The sequence below is a fragment of the Pongo abelii genome, chromosome 12 (assembly GCF_028885655.2).
Source record: "Pongo abelii isolate AG06213 chromosome 12, NHGRI_mPonAbe1-v2.0_pri, whole genome shotgun sequence".
In the NCBI taxonomy this organism is placed as follows: Eukaryota; Metazoa; Chordata; class Mammalia; order Primates; family Hominidae; genus Pongo; species Pongo abelii.
In genome coordinates this window covers 45536364-45553489 of record NC_071997.2, presented here as the reverse complement: position 1 = coordinate 45553489, position 17126 = coordinate 45536364, and the positions used below count along the sequence as shown (strand labels likewise).

The 17126-nt window shown below is 42.1% G+C and overlaps 1 protein-coding gene across 3 annotated transcripts in view; it reads right to left on the bottom strand.

Moving 5' to 3' along the window:
* Nucleotides 1-7292: 7292 nt before the first annotated feature.
* CHMP3 (charged multivesicular body protein 3) overlaps nt 7293-17126 on the bottom strand; it is a 123486-nt gene continuing 113652 nt past the window's right edge. For 2 of the 3 annotated variants that reach the window (XM_024241911.3, XM_054545878.2), the window contains 3 exons: nt 14160-14281; nt 11287-11401; nt 7293-9794 (listed from right to left, as the gene is read on the bottom strand). In XM_024241911.3, the coding sequence (XP_024097679.1) occupies nt 9649-9794; nt 11287-11401; nt 14160-14281 (383 nt within the window). In that variant the 3' untranslated portion in view covers nt 7293-9648. 3 annotated transcript variants of the gene reach the window in all.

The window sequence follows — 17126 nt, the reverse complement described above, 5'->3', positions numbered from 1 at the left end:
TTTGTATCTAAATTGTCAGCATATAGGTAGATCATGTTTTTTATCCCTTCCATCTGCCTTTTAATTGGAGTTTAATACATTTAGAGTAATTAGATGACTGACTTCTGCTTTTTAGCTGTCTTCTGTATGTTTTATCTGGTTTTTGTTACTTAAAATCCCACCATTACTGCTTTATTTCATATTTAGTTGAAACTTTGTAGTGTACCCCTTTTCTTTCCTTTTGTGTATATTTTTAAGTTATTTTCTTGGTTATTCCCTCAGGAACTGCAGTTAACATCGTAAGCTTTACAAACTTTGGGAGTTTTTCTTGTTTCATTTTTGAGACAGGGCCTCACTGTGTCACCCAGGCTGGAGTGCAGTGGCACAGTCTTGGCTCACTGCATCTGCCACCTGGGCTCAAGTGATCTTCCCACCTCAGCTTCCTGAGTAGCTGGGACTACAGGCATGCGCCACCACACTCAGCTAATTTTTTTATTTTTTATTTTTTTGTAGAGACGAGGTCTCACTGTTGCCCAGACTGGTCTCAAACTCCTGGGCTGCTTCAAGCAGTCCACCCACCTCAGCCTCCCGAAGTGCTAAGATCACAGGCGTGAGCCATTGCACCTGGCTTATAAACTGCGATAGTATACAAAAACTCTGCCGCTATACATCTTCATCCCTCCATATTTATAGTGTTATTGTCACAGATTACATCTGTATACATTGTGCCCATTAACATTGATTTTTATTTATGCATATTTGCCTTAAGGCAAAAAATAGGAAAAAATGAATTACAAACCAGAAGTATAATTGACTTTTATATTTACTTGGAATTATCTTTACTAGTGCTCTTATTACTTTTTTGTATGACTTTAAGTTAGTCTAGTGTTCTTTCATTTCAGCCTTAAGGTCTCGCTTTAGCATTTACTGTATGGCAGATCTGCTAGAAACAAACTCCCTTCATTTTTGCTTTTCAGGGAATGTCTTAGTCTCCTTCATTCTTGAAGGATAATTTTCCTGGAATATAATTCTTCATTGACAGCTTTTTTCTCCCCAGCATCTTGAATATGTTATCGTTACAGCCTTCTGGACCCCATGGATTCTGATAAGAAATTACATTGAGGATCACTTTTACATAATGAGTCACTTCTCTCTTGCTGCTTTAAAGATTTTTTTTTAAGTTTGTCTATCGTGTCTCATTATGGATCCCTTTGGGTTTATCCTGTTTGGAATTGAGTTTCTTGGATTCTTTCAGATTTTAGAGGTTTTCACCCATTATATCTTCAAATATTGTCTTTTTGTTTCTTTTCCCTCTGATACTGCCATAATGTGTACGTTGGTGAGCTTGATGGGCTTCCACAAGTCCTTTGGCTTTTCTTCATTCTTTTCTCTTTCTGTTCCTTAGACTGATTTTTTGAGACAGGGTCTCACTCTGTCACCCAGGCTGGAGTGCAGTGGCATGATCACAGCTCATTGCAGCCTCAACCTCCCAGGCTGAGGTGATCCTCCTCCCAGTTCAGCCTCCAAGTTGCTGGGAACTACAGGTGTGTGCCACTATGCCTGGCTAATTTTTTATTTTTTGTAGTGATGGGGTCTCGCCATGTTGCCCAGGCTAGTTTCAAACTCCTGTGCTCAAGCAATTCTCCTGCCTTGGCCTCCTAAAGTGCTGGGATTACAGGCATGAGCCACCAAGTCCAGCCTCAGACTGTATTTTTCTCAATTATTCTGTTTTCAAGTTTGCTGATTCCTCTTTGTACCTGCTCAAACCTGCTGTTGAACCCCTCTAGTGTATTTTCAAAAATTTCAGTTAGTATACATTTGAGCTCCAGCGTTTGTGTGTGGTTCTATTTTATACTTTGTTTCTTTATTGAGATTTCATTCATAGTGTTTTCCTGGTTTCCTTTTTAGTTCATTTGTCCATGGTTTCTTTTACCTCCCCAGCTTTTCTTCCCAGGTTTTAGGCAGTCCATTGTATATTTCAACTATAATCTTTCACCCTCAGGTAAAAGGCGCACTTTTTTCCTGATTGCCTTACAGTGTTTTCAAGCAATGCCTGCAGCTTTTCTGCCAAGGAGGTTCTCAGGCAAACCGGAGATGAGCACCTTGTGTTAGTCTCCCAGACAGGTTTACGGCAGACACATATAACTTGTGAATAAGGCCTGCTTTGTTCCCTCTGGAACCAAGGACCAGGGTCTGTGGGCTGCTGTATTCAAGACCACTGCCATGCTAGGAGGGGCAAGTAAAAATGACACAAAGCTTTCTTACCAGTATTGAGTTTCCTTTTTCTTAATCCAGATTTACTTGGTTGCTTTACAGTAACCTTTGTTTTCCAGAGCTCTGACAAAGTGGGTTCAGGGGTGTTCCCCTCTCTGGAAGGATGGGTGTTTGAACCTGTCTACTCCAGCATCTTGCTGATATTCTATAAATCTATTTTTGAAACTATAATTATGTACAGGAAAGAACTTCCTTACCCTAAAACAAGGTATTTCCCCACTATGGCTTAGATCTGCATTTCTGAGATGGTTCAGTGGCTGGGGGATGTTAATTCTGATGCCTCAAAAGAAAACTGTATTGGTCAAATAAATTTGGAAAAAGCATATGAAAGCCTTAGAAACGTTCTAAAGAAAACCTGTTTTATGTTTATTTTAACCAAACATTTCCAAGTCTAAGATCCTTTTCTTACTGATAATCAAGATTATCATTTGAAGAGCACCTGTCACTACAGTAGGACAAGAAAAATGGTCCCAGTTAATGAAAGCTTTGAAAGCTGTATGATTTGTCAGTTGTGGGATTGGGAAAAGGCCCAAAGCAGACATGACTAGTACTATTTGGAAACAACAAATGAGTCAGAACCCCATCTCTCCAGAAGTTCCAAGACAAACACCTGGAAATACATAAAATCAAGGTGCCTAAAGCCATGTGAGCTGTATAATTGCTAAGTGTTCTGGAAGACATCTTTGATAGGAGATGAGACAGAGATGGTCAGGTTACAGCCTGCCTGGAATGAACTACTAGGTGACCACCTCAAGCTGAAAACAGCCTGCCTGGAATGAACTACTAGGTGACCACCTCAAGCTGAAAAGTGATTTTTAAAAAGCTATGTTTCAAAACAAAAATGAGATGGTGGTATGAAATGATAGTTTGAGTGCCCTTGGAAATGAATAAATGGTTTTATTAGGGCACCAAGTAGATCCTATATGTGTTTGGGGTGAGATGTGGGATGGGGTGGGTGGGAGCTGATGCTGCTATTGCTGGATCCAAGTTGAGTACCTGAAAATGGAGAAACTTTTATTGCACATCTGTACAACCATTATTTGCCTTCCACATCATACGCCCTTCTAGGACTAAGTGTCTGACTCACTTTGTCTCCAGTGATGCGTGCGTTAGTCCATTTTCACACTGCTATAAAGAACTACCTGAGACTGGATAATTTATGAAGAAAAGAGGTTTAATTAACTCACAGTTCTGCAGGCTGTACAGGAAGCATGGCTGGGAGGCCTCAAGAAACTTGCAGTCATGACAGAAGGGTGAAGGGAAAGCAAGCACCTTCTTCACATGGCAGACGGAGAGAGCAAGCAAAGGGGGAAGTGCTACACACTTAACCAGGCCTCATGAGAACTCACTGTCATGAGAACAGCAAGGGGGAAATCCGCCCCCATGATCCAATCACCTCCCACCAGGCTCCACCTCCAAGACTCAGGATCACAATTCACCATGAGATTTGGGTGGGGACACACAGCCAAACCCATATCATTCCACCCCTGGCCCCTCCCAAATCTCATGTCATGTCCTCACATTTCAAAACACAATCATGCCTTCCCAACAGCCCCCTAAAGTCTTAACTCATTCCAGCATTAACTCAAATGTCCAAGTCAAGTCTCATCTGAGACCAGCCAAGTCCCTTCCTCCTATGAGCCTGTAAAATCAAAAACAAGTCAGTTACTTCCAAGATACAATGGGGATACAGGCATTGGGTAAATGCTCCCATTCCAAATAGGAGAAGTCAGCCAAAACAAAGGGGCTATGGGCCCCATGCAAGTCCAAAATCCAGGAGGGCAGTCGTTAAATCTCAAACCTCCAAAATGATCTTTGACTCCATGTCTCACATCCAGGCCACACTGACACAAGGGGTGGGCTCCCAAGGCCTTGGGCAGCTCTGCCTCTGTGGCTCTGCATATAGCCCCCACAGCTGCTTTCACAGGCTGGCATTAAACTGCTTGCAACTTTTACAGGTGCACAGTGCAAGCTGTCAGTGGATCTACAATTCTGGGGTCTGGTGGATGGTGGCCCTCTTCCCACAGCTCCACTAGGCAGTGCCCCAGTGGGGACTCTGTGTGGGCTCCAACCCCACATTTCCCCTCCACACTGCCCTCGCAGAGGTTATCTATGAGGGCTCTACCTCTGCAGCAAACTTCTGCCTGGACATCCAGGTGTTTGCATACATCCTCTGAAATCTAGGTAGAGGTTCCTAAACCTCAACTCTTCTGCACACCTGCCTAACACCACATAAAAGCCACTAAGGCTTGGGGCTTGCACCCTCTGAAGCAGCAGCCCAAGCTGTACCTTGGCCCCTTTTAGTCACAGCTGGAGCTGGAGCTGGAGTGGCTGGGATGCAGGGCGCCATGTCCCAAGGCTGCACAGAACAGTGGGGCCCTGGGCCTGGCCCACAAAACCATTTCTCCCTCCTAGGCTTCCATGCCTGTGATGGGAGGAGCTGCTGTGAAGGTTTCTGAAATGCTCTGGAGGCATTTTCCTCACTCTCTTGGCTATTAACATGAGGCTCTTCTTATGCAAATTTCTGCAGCCTTGAATTCCTCCCCAGAAAATGGATTTTTCTTTTTTATTTTTACCACATGGTTGGGCTGCAAATTCTCCAAACTTTTATAAAAGCTCAGCTTCTGTTTTAAATATAAGTTCCACTTACAGTTCATTTCTTTGTTCATGCAAATGAGCATAGGCTTTTAGAAGCAATCAGGCTACATCTTGAACACTTTGCTGCTTAGAAATTTTTTCTGCTAGATACCCTCTTGAGTTCAGAGTTCACAGATCTCTAGAGCAGGGGCACAATGCCACCACTCTCTTTGCTAAAGCACAGCCAAGAGTGACCTTCACTCCAGTTCCGAATAAGATTCTCATCTCCCATCTGAGACCAGCTCAGCCTGGACTTCACTGTCCATATCACTATCAGCACTTTGGTCACAACCATTCAACAAGTCTCTAGGAAGTTGCAAACTTTCCCTCATCTTCCTGTCTTCTGAGCCCTCCAAACTGTTCCAACCTCTGCCCTTTACCCAGTTCCAAAGTCACTTCCACATTTTCAGGTATTTTATAGCAATACCCCACTTCTCTGGTACCAATTTTCTGTATTAGTCCGTCCTCACAGTGCCATAAAAAACCACCTGAGACTGAGTAATTAATGAAGAAAGAGGTTTAACTGACTCACAGTTCCACAGGCTGTACAGGAGGCGTGGTTGGGGAGGCCTCAGGAAACTTAACAGTCGTGGCGGAAGGGCAAAGGCACCTTCTTCACATGGTGGAGCAGGAGAGAGTGAAGCAGGAAGTGCTATACATTTTTAAACAACCAGATCTCATGAGAACTCACTATCATGAGAACAGCAAGGGGAAAATCTGCCCCCATGATCCAGTCACCTCCCACCAGGCCCCACCTCCAACACTCAGGATCACAATTCAACATGAGATTTGGGTGGGAACACAGAGCCAAACCACATCAGTGCCCAACAAAGTGTATGAGGGAAAAAGGAATGCGTGAACCAACAGTGCTCTTTCCTTACCTGAGAGCAAGAGTGAAAAAAACATGATCTCTCAACAATTAAAACAAACCAACCCTATGTTTATATCATTTTATTTGAGTGGCTGGAAGAGAGGTTATCACTATTCTGGCTATCCAACCATCCACCCAGAAAAAGTTTAATTATCCACATAAAAAATACTCAGGGATTATGAGCATCCCATATTTCCAACATCATCCTGTGAAGAAACTAGCTGGATTAAGGCTATCATAAAACAATAAACTGGCATTGCTGTATCTCAGTTTTTGCCAACTTGACCTGTGGATTCAATGCAATCCCATTCAAAACCCAGCAAGATATTTTGTGGATCTTGACAAACTGGTTCTAAAGTTTACATGGAGAGGCAAAAGACCCAGAATAGCTGGCACAATATCGAAAGAGAAAAAGGTCAGAAGACTGATACTACCCAACTTTAAGACTCACTATAAAGCTAGAGTCATCAAGATAGGGTGGTAATGGTGAAAAAATAGACATAATCACTGGAAACAAACAGGGAGCCCAGAAATAGCCCCACACAAATATAGTCAACTGATCTTTGACAAGGAAACAAATGCAATAAAATGGAGAAAAGACAGTCTTGGCTAGGGGCAGTGGCTCATGCCTGTAATCCCAGCACTTTGGGAGGCCAAAGAGGAAGGATCACTTAAGTCCAGGAGTTCGAGTCCAGCCTGGGCAATATAGTGAAATCCCATCTCTACAAAAACACCTTTAAAAATTAGCTGAGCATGACGGCATGCACCAGGGGAAGGATCACTTGAGCCCAGGAAGCAGAGGTTGCAGTGCGCCAAAATGGCATCACTCCACTCCAGCATGGGTCGACAGAGTGAGACCCTGTCTCAAAAGAAGTCTTTTCAACATCAACAAATGGTGAACAACTGGACATGCACATGCAAAAAAAAAAAGAAAAGAAAAATCAATCTAGACACAGACTTTAACACCCTTCATAAAAATTAAAGTAAATCACAGACCTAAATGTAAAACACAAGATTCCTGGAAGATAACAGGAGAAAATCTAGATGGCTGTGGGTTTGGTGATGATTTTTTAAAACACAACACTAAAGGCAAAATCCATGAAAAACACAGATAAGCTGGATTTCAATAAAAATAAAAACTGCTTTGTGAAAGCCGCTGTCAAGATAATGAGAAGACAAACCACAGACTGGGATAAAATATTTGCAAAAGACACATCTGATAAAGGACTGTTATCCAAAATAGACAACACTTAAAATTCAATAATCAGAAATACCCAATTAAACAACAGGCAAAAGACCTGAAAAGACAACTTACCAAGAAGCAAGCATATGAAAAGATGTTCAACATATGTCATGAGGGGACTGCAAATGTCAATCAATCAGGTACCACCACACAACCATTAGAATAGACAAAACCCAGAATGCTTACACCACCAAATGCTGGTGAGGGTGTGGAGCAACAGGAACTCATTAATTGCCGGTGGGAATGCAAATGGTACACTTTGACAGTCAAACAAGACAAACCATATGATCCAGCACTGAAGCTCTTGGTATTTATTCAAATGAATTAAAAACATGCCCACAGAAAAACCTGCACAAAGATGTTTACAGCAGCTTTATTCATAATTGCCAAAACTTGGAAACCACCAAGAAGTCTTTCAATAGGTGAATGGATAAACTGTTCATCTAGACAATGGAGTATTATTCAGTGCTAAAAATAAATGCACTATTAAGCCATGAAATGACATGGAGGAACCTTAATTGCATATTACTAAGTGAAAGAAGCCAGTCTGAAAAGGCTACATACTATACGATTTCAATATGACGTTCTAGAAAAGGAAAAACTATGGACAGTAAAAAGTGGTTGCCAAAGAATGAGATCATGTCCTTTGCAGGAACATGGATGGAGCTGGAGGCCATTATCCTTAACAAACTAACACAGGAACAGGAAACCAAATATTCCATGTTCTCACTTATAAGTGGGAGCGAAATAACATGGACACAAAGGAATAACATACCGGGGCCTACCTGAGGGTAGAGGGTGGGAAAAGGGACAGGACCAGAAAAGTAACTATTGGGTACTAGGCTTAGTACCTGGGTCACTAAATAATCTGTATAACAAACCCCCTTGTCACGAGTTTACCTGCACATGTACCCCCTGAACCTAATTTTTTTTTAAGTGGTTGCCAGGGGATTAGGGAAGAAAGGGATGAACAGGTGAAGCACAGAGAAGTTTTAGGGTAGTGAAACTACTCTGTATGATTCTATAATTGTAGATATCATTGTACATTTGTCTAAGCCCATACAATGTACAACACCAAGAGTGAATCTTCATGTAAACTACGGACTTTGGGCGATAATGATGGTCAATGGCGGTTTATTGATTGTAACAAATGTACCACTCTGGTGTGGGATATTGATAGTGGTGGGAGGCTATGCATGTGTGAGGGCAGGGGATATATGAGAAATTTCTTTTTGTTCACTTTTGCTGTGAACCTACAACCGATTTAAAAAATCTAAAAAAATTTTTTAACTACACTCTGAAGATGAAATCAAGAGTAATAGGAGGGTCCTCTGGACTCAAAAGACTTTTTTTTTTTTTTTTTTGGAGAGACAGGATCTTGCTATGTTGCCCAGGCTGGTCTTGAACTCCTATTCTCAAGAGAGCCTCCTGCCTCAGCCTTGTAAAGCGCTGGGATTATAGGCATGAACCACCGCACCCAGCCAAGATTGCCATTTTGTATGATGAGACTGGAAGGACCCCATGGTTTCAGGATTTTGCTACAATATACAAAAAACAATCCGTGAGACAGTGGCTGGGCTTTTTTCCTGCCTGATTAGTTCAGTGCACATACAACTTGGACCAGAGGATCTGGGTTTGAATCCCAGCTCTGATACTTCCCAAACTGAGCTGTTTTCCTTATTTGTAAAGACTAAATGAGATCGCATATGTCAAAGAGCTCTGTAAACTCTCAACACATACAAAGTGCTACTGCTGAAATGATTTACAAATGTATCTTAAGAATGTCCCAGATGAGTGAATGTTGGTTATGATGCATGACCACACCTTAGTGTGCTCCTGGTCAGCTCCTGACTTTGAGAAAACACAGATAGGAAGGCCCATGTCCCATGCACAAGACAACCAGCTCGAAGCAGGGACAGGCAATGAGAGGTGAAAGAGACCTAGTCCTACAGCTGTCTCATCTAGGTGCAACTTGCAATGGGAAGGAAGGGACAGAAGCTCTAAATAGACCCACACACACACCCCAGGACATAATACAGCCACCAGCCAACAGGACAAGCAGCACAATTCCCAAGCATCCTCTTGGTTAAATAGATAAAAGAATGGCTGCCATACCACGTCTGTGAAAGCCGGGGAGCAGCAACCACAGAGCAGAAGTCACTTCTGCTGAGCTTCCAAATCCCATATGCCTGGCCATAGCAACTCTTTCCACACCCAGCAAATGAAGCAGTCTGGGGCAGCCGACACCTGGAAAGTTTACTGCACAGGGCAATCTACAATGGGGCCAAGTGCTAAAGCAAAAATTTATTAAAATTCATTTATATAGTGTTTTATAGACAAAAGTAGAGTCTTCGACATTCAGGCAATCACCTGTATTTTTAGAAGTGCTTCATGAGCAGATGGATTTCTTTCCCCTCCCCACAAGAAGATATATCTGTCTATACTCCTAAAAATGATGCATTTATTTATGCCACTTTTATAAGAACAATCCCTTTGCGATCCCAAAACCCGGGCAGAGAGTGAAAAGAGACAAACAGAACCTTCTCCAAAATGGTAGTCCTCACAACAGAGGTGTAGTGCAAGAGATACATAAAATGGCAGCTCTTGAGAGGAGCGTGTGCACACCCAGCGGGGTAGGCAGCCCCTAGCTGCGGAGTGTGGCCAGCCGGGACTGCATGGCCTCCAGAGCCTCCTCCTCCTCCTCCTCATCCTCTGAGGCAGCCATCGCTCCTGAAGGTTCTGGCTCTGGAAGGGCATCGGTCACTTTACTGGGTGCTTTGCCCAAGGCCCCTGAAAAGAAAAAGCAAAGATGAACACCACATTGACTTAAGGAAGCAGCCCCTCAATCTTCCCTGCCTTTCATTCCTGGACCAATCTGACCAGATACAAAAATGGGATAGTAAAGCAAGCTGTTCTGGGGGGTTTTACTCACTCTGGGAAATGTGCAAATAGCTACCTGTAATGATACCAAAGTCATAATAATTGTAAGGATTTTAAGAATCTTGGTTCTGAAGCTCCTAATCTAAATTCCTAAATGCTACTGAAAACTTTAAATCTTCTTTCTGAATAAAACTAAATTGTTTCTAAATCTTCACAAAATATTTTCTTGGAGTAACTGTCTTCCTTTCCCCAACAGCTTAAAACCAACAAATGAACAAATAAAAATTAAACCCCACCATTTCTTTAATTAAACATAAAACTCAGAAAATCTAGAAAGAAAAATAAAGTTTAAAAACTCATTAACCATCACTTGGAGATTACTATTTTTATCATCTCCCTTCCAGACTTCTATAGACATGTTTTTACACAAAAGTATGTATATTTCAGTAAAAAGGCTTTATTCACATATTGTAAACATCATTCCATGTTAATGAGTATATTTCTATACCATCTATCACAATATATAGTACTCCATTAAAATAAATATAACACAAATGATTTTATTAGGCATTTAGTTTGTTTCGAACTTTTTTTTTTTTTTTTTTTTTTGAGACAGGCTGGACTGCAGTAGCACGATCATGGCCAACTGCAGCCTGGACCTCCTAGGCTCAAGCAATCCTCCCACCTCAGTCTCCCGAGCAGCTGGGACTAAGGTGTGTGCCACCACACCCACCTAATTTTTATATTTTTTGTAGAGACAGGGTTTCACCATGTTGCCCAGGCTGGGCTCCTGAGTTCAACCAATCCACTTGCCTCAGCCTCCCTCACAAAGTGTTGGGATTACAGGCATAAGCCACTGCACCTGGCCTTCAAACGTTTCATTTTTATAAATAATGCTACTACAGACATCCTTGAATTAAATATTTCAGCACATTCTTAATTATTTCATTAAACTCCCAGAAGTCAATCTGTTAGGTCAAATATATTTTTTTTAATATATATTTTTTTGAGATGGGGTCTTGCTATGGTTGCCCAGGCTGGTCTCAAACTCCTGGGCTCAAGCAATCCCCCACCTGAGCCTCCCAAAGTGCTGGGATAACAGGCATGAGCCATCGCACTTGGCGAAGGCAAGGGCTTTTGAATGGCTATGGCCAAATTGCTTTCAAGAAAGTCTACACCAGTTTAAAATCCCAACAGCAGTATATGAGAGCAGTATCTTCCTTTAAAATCATGAAAACTCTAAAAATTTTTAAGAATTATTTGTGTTTTTTAAAAGATGGTTATACATACTGTGCTTACTTTTCAAGAAATAAGCTGCACACTGTAAAACGTTAAAAATGTAGAAGGGAGTTAATGAATGGCCATAAAAAGAGAGGAGAAAGGATGGATCTCACAGTCATACCTGCTGTAATTTCAAACAGAATTCTGTCAATTTCCATTTCTGCTTCTTCCTCCATTTCTTCCTGATCGTCCATGCTTTCAAAAGTGTCCTCTAACATCTCCTCTATGATCCCAGCCTAAACACAGAATAAATATGTCACTTCAGTCAACTGTTAAATCTGTTCCCATCAGACACCCTACACATCACCTAGACCGAGCTCTAGCCTAAGTCCAGTCCATACTTTCAAGAGCTGACACACAAGACAGCTGGCCAAAGGAAACACTGGATGTTGTCCTCTCTGTAGAAATGCAAAAGCCCCAAAGGGAAACGGCTCTCTAAATTTAACACCCTAGGGGTGGGGAGTGCTACTACTGGCTGTCAGCAGAGCTTCCTAAAGTAACCCAGACTTAATATAATGGCAGCACCTGAGAAACAGCTCACTGACAGATGAGTGTATTTCCAGCGCTGTTTTGGGAAGCATCTGCCCTAACACTGCAAATATAATCTGTGAACGCAGGGGTTGGAATATGGTATGAAAAGTGGTTGGAGCCGTAGTAGACACTGTGATAAAAAAATGCCAACAGCAGGGCAAAAGGCAAACAAGGCCTGAAGAGGACTCCAGCTTGTCCAGGTTACATCTGCCAGAATGGGGTAATCTGGTAGGTCTGCAAGGATTAACCGAAATCTGATCACCCACTCCTAGGAGAACTAAGACAATATTTCTGGACTCAACAAGGTAAAGGCCAGACACTTTTCTGGAAGTCCCGTGCCTGGCAGCCTGCAGGAGCCAGCCAGTCAGCCTCCTCTGTTCTCAAGGCAGCACGGCACCACTGCAGGACACAAGCAAATGGCTTTAACACTGGCCCAACCCAACCTAGCCCTGCCATCTTTGTGCTCAGCAGTTCCTCAGCTCCCAGATAGGGCCCTACTGAATGTTCTTTGTTTGTTACTGAAGCAAAGGGTCGGAACAGCAACCTCCAAAGTCAATAAGAGGGCTGCTGACATCCCTGGGCAGAACAGGTACTTGGGGGCTGAGTGGCTGTGGTGGAGGGCATGGGTTCAGGTTTCTGAGAAGCTGCTAGAAAAAGAAAATCCTGGTTGTCTTGCCACCTGAAAAAACTAAGTCCCTTGCTTTGTACCTTGATGTTTTGGTGATTCAAGGAGCAGAAGGTCACATGTAGCAGCTCCGGCCTTGGCTCCCTTGTACTCAGCCAGGGTACAATTCTCAGTGACTATGCTGAAGGGTTCAGATTTAAAGCAACCCTCTATCCTGCCTGCCTGAATCTAACTACCACCTTATTCTACCCATCCTCAGATCCGTTCTTCCCAACCAAAATGAACAAATAAATTCACATTCATGTTCACCCAGGTGGAACCCTAGGGCCTTCCTGAATGGGATCATCTTAGTACTGGGGGCTACCATAAAAGAAGTGCAATAAATGCTTGCTAACTGGTTAAAAAGAGTCCACCAGAATCCTAATTGTAATAGCCCTTCACACTCTGGAGGTAGAAGCTGTCATTTATTTATTCATTCAATCAGCAATGATTCATCCACCTGCTCTGTGCCACACAATAGGCCTGGGATAAACAGCATGACTAAGGTGTGTTCCTGCCCTTGAGGAGCTGAGCCCCTACTGGGGCCTTCAGAATGTACTACACGCAAGCCTTCCTCCAAATCTGTATTACTCCCAGTATTCAGAAACCATTATGAAAAAGATCCTAGATTCTGAAAAAGGCTTCCCTCTCAGATCCTGGTGGCTCCGAGTTAAAATGAGCAAGACTGAAGGCACTCCAAGAATGATCTTCTTATCTGGTTCTAGATGAACAGTGATCACCAACTTGGGGGCAAGACACCTACATGCTATTTGTAAAGGACATACCCTCCTGACCCAGTTCCTTCCTTACTGCTACTGCCCAAGGAGTTCTCAAACAACCTGGGCCCTGGGCTTTCTATGTTGTTTTTCTGCAATTTTCTTTTCCAGCCCCTCTCTCCCATGCCCTAAACCCTGTACATAATTCAAGTTCATAAATGAAATTCCCTGAGAGGAAGGGAGGTGATTTCTATGCACAGCCTCTATACAAGAATTTGAGGTGTACACTCTTGGTTGTCAGCCACAGGTCTGAAGCATGAAACAGCATCTGTGTGAGGGACCTCCCATCCTCATTTCCTCTGTGACAACTCACGTGATAAAGTCAGACCTCAGTGCCCCAATTCCAGATCTTCACTTACAACCAAGGTCACCTTAGGGAAACTACCTGATGACCCAAAGGCTCAGTTTCTGTCTATGTAAAACGAGGACAAAAATCCCTACCTCTCAAGATGGCTATAACAACAGACTAGAAGATAGGACAGTATGTGGCTGCCGGGGCTCGGCAGCAATGCCTTCTTTATCCCTGTCCTTGTCTGAAGGCCACGAGTACAGGTCCTTGCCAGACCCTGATCCTGGGGGTGGCAGGTATTTATGCACTTTCTATTTGATTCTGTCTCTCCTTTTTTAGTTTAAAACAGGGATCAGCAAACTACAGCTGCTGCAGGCCAAATACGGTCTCTGCCTGTTTTTGTAAATCAAGTTTCTTTCCATCTCCTTGCCTATGTTGGACCCTGCAAACTTTATTTCCTTGATCCCTAAATGGTTGCTCCTTGGATCCCCCACCTCCTCTAGAGCTCTGGGTAGACTTTTGCTTCTTCTACAGAACACTCTGGCAATCTGACCCAGCCTCTGCTACGCTGAGCTCAAATGGTTTCAATCAATGTTAACAGCTACTCCTTAAAATTAATTCTGTCTAGCAGGTGTAGTCTGTTCATCCCCACCCACCCTCATCCCTAGCCCCCTGCTACTTGTTTAGAGTGACTCTGGGGTTTAGAAAGGAAAGCAGGGCTAGCCCCAAGTCACCTTCATCATTTCTTTGGACAACTCCCTCATGGTGGCCTGAATCTCTGGAATCTTCACAAGACTTTGCATGGCCTTCATCACTTCTGTGCTCTTTTGCAGGGAACCAGCCACTCGCAAGACCGCTGAAAGAGAATGTGTACAGTCAGAATTGTTCAACAGGATGGAATAAAGAGAGACAGCCAAATTATGAGCCATTCCAATAAATGACAGCAGTAGCAGATGGACTCCCAAAGTTATTTGTGTGCCTTTAAATTAATTACTGTGCTAGTTGACCAAGAGACTGACTTTCCTAAATTGTGTGCTATCTGGGTTACTACTGATGTGAATTCAATGAGCATGCACACCACATGACCAATCTGGAGAGTGGCCTGAAGCCACTCTTGACTTTTAGGAAAGGAAGCCAGCTTGGAGTAACTGTGACACCCAGGAAAATCACAAATGGGAGAAAGAGCTCCAGACCTTGTAAAGGCCACACTAGGAAAGAGAAGGCTTCAGGACCCAAGCAGAGCTCCCCACACACCAGCCTATGGACAGTGTCTGTTCAGTACGGAGCCAGCTTATCATTGGTCCTCAGAAAAATGAGAGAAACTAGGACAGACACAGTGAATATGTGTATGTGTGTCAGTGTGAGGTGGTTCCTTACTAGAGAAAAACCTTCTGTAGTCTGAGATTGTATGACTACTACAATCTTCTTTATAAGAAATCATGGTAGTATCAAAAGATCACTGCCCCACCCTCAATGTCTTTAACATTCCAAAGAGTTGGCAACCATCTAAACCTGTTTTGGAATTTCATGAGACTTGAAGTTCTGAGAGCTGTCATATACAAGCTGTTCCCTAAAACTGGCACACAGACTTCTTTCCTCCTGGCTAAACCAGGAGTCACTAGAGGTTTACCTCTGGTGGAATCCAGACCCTAGGAAGCTTTCACATCTAAGGGAAAACAAGAGTGACCAGAGAAATGCCTGTCTGACATTTATAGCACTGTGATTTTTCTAAAGGAGTAAGGGAGTTTGCTAGTTGCAGAGAACACTTCATTTCTCTTAACACTGAAATGGGAAAATAAAATATTTATTAATATTAGTAGAATGACAGAGGAAGTGCCAAGAATCTGTGAGGCTGAAATAAGCAATAAATTACATATGCCATTAAAATGATACAAAAAGTTATAGAATGTTAAAAATTACTATTGATTATATAAAGATGGGAAGAAAAGGGTAAAAATAAAGCAAATTCCATCTGGTTTTGTTTATAAAGCCTGATGTCTACATGAGCCTGTAGTTGTATTATTATTTTATAATTTGCATCCTGATACATCCTTATACATATTATAAGTTGTATTATTATTTGCATCCTGAGTCTGTAACCCAGAGAGAGTACCTGAACATGGTATTTGTTCAATAAACATTTTTGGGCTGAATTAGTGAAAATAAGTAAACAGATGGGAGACATGGAAAGAACTGTGACTAGAGAAGTATTTAAACACTGAATCATTTGTATTTTGAAAAAGGTATACATTTCTGATTATTAGAAGGTACAAGAAAGGAAGAGTCAATGTTGTAGGAAAAAGGGGACACAAAAATAAACTTAGAAATAAAACTTATTACAAAAACACTCAAGTTGATAACCAATCAAAATGGATTAGGTAAGTGGATTTTTAAAAGGCCAGACTAATTGTATGTTGGACACTTGAAACTCAAGACAAAGGTGGTTGCTATGGTTTGAATATGTCCCCTCCAAAATTCAGGTGCTGCCACTGTGATAGTATTAAGAGGTGGGGTTTTTAAGAGGTCATTAGGCCATGAGGTTCCACCTTCCTGAATGGATTAGGTGCCCTTAGAAAAGGCCTGCAGGAGGCAGTTCATCCCCCCTTACCCTTCCTCCTGCCATATGAGAACACAGCATGCCTACCCCCCAGAAAATGCAGCCCCCACCAGACAACCAACCCTGCCAGCACCTTGATCTCGAACTTCCCACACTCCAGAACTTCAGAAAATAAAATTCTACTCTGAATAAGTTACTCAGTCTCAGGTATTCTGCTATCGCAGCACAAAAGAAACCAAGACAGGTATTAAAAAAATGTATTTCCTATGTTCCAAAAGGAAAACAAAAAAAGAAGGTGTGGCAGGTAAAAATTATTTCATAATAAAAATAGCCACACCTTCAAAAGAATAAGAAGGCAAGCCCCAAGCTGCAGGAAAATATTTGCAAAAGATATATCTGATAAAGGACTGCTATCCACAACATACAAAGAACTCTTACAACTCAATAATGAGAAAATAACTGAACTTAAAAATGGGCAAAAGACTTGAACAGATAACTCACCAACATGATATATTAATATAAATGGCAAGTAAGCATACGAAAAGATGTTCAACATCTTATGTCATTTGGGGGCTGTAAATTAAAACAATGAGATACCACTAAAAACCCCTTAGAATGGCCCAATCCAGACCACTGACAATACCAAATGCTGGCGAGAATGTGCAGCAACAGGAACTCTCATTCATTATCAATGGGAATACAAAATGGTACAGCCACTTTGGAAGACAAAGCCAGACACACACCTACCATATGATCCAGCAAGTGTGCTCCTTGGTATTTATCATAATGAATTAAAAATATGTCCACAGAAAAACCTGCACACAGATGTCTTATAGCAGCTTTATCCATAACTGCCAAAACTTGTCAGAAACCAAGATGTCTTTCAGCAGGTGTATGGATAAACAAACTGGTACGTCCAGACAATGGAATATTATCCAGTACTAAAAATAAATGAGCTTTCAAGCCATGAAAAGACAAGGAGAATGCATAATACTAAGTGAAAGAAGCCAGTCTGAAAAGGCTACATATTGTATGATTCCAACTATATGACATTCTAGAAAAGGCAAAACTATGGAGACAGTAATAAAATCAGTGGTTGCCAAGAGTTAGTAGGGAAAAAAGATGAATAAACAGAGCACAGAGA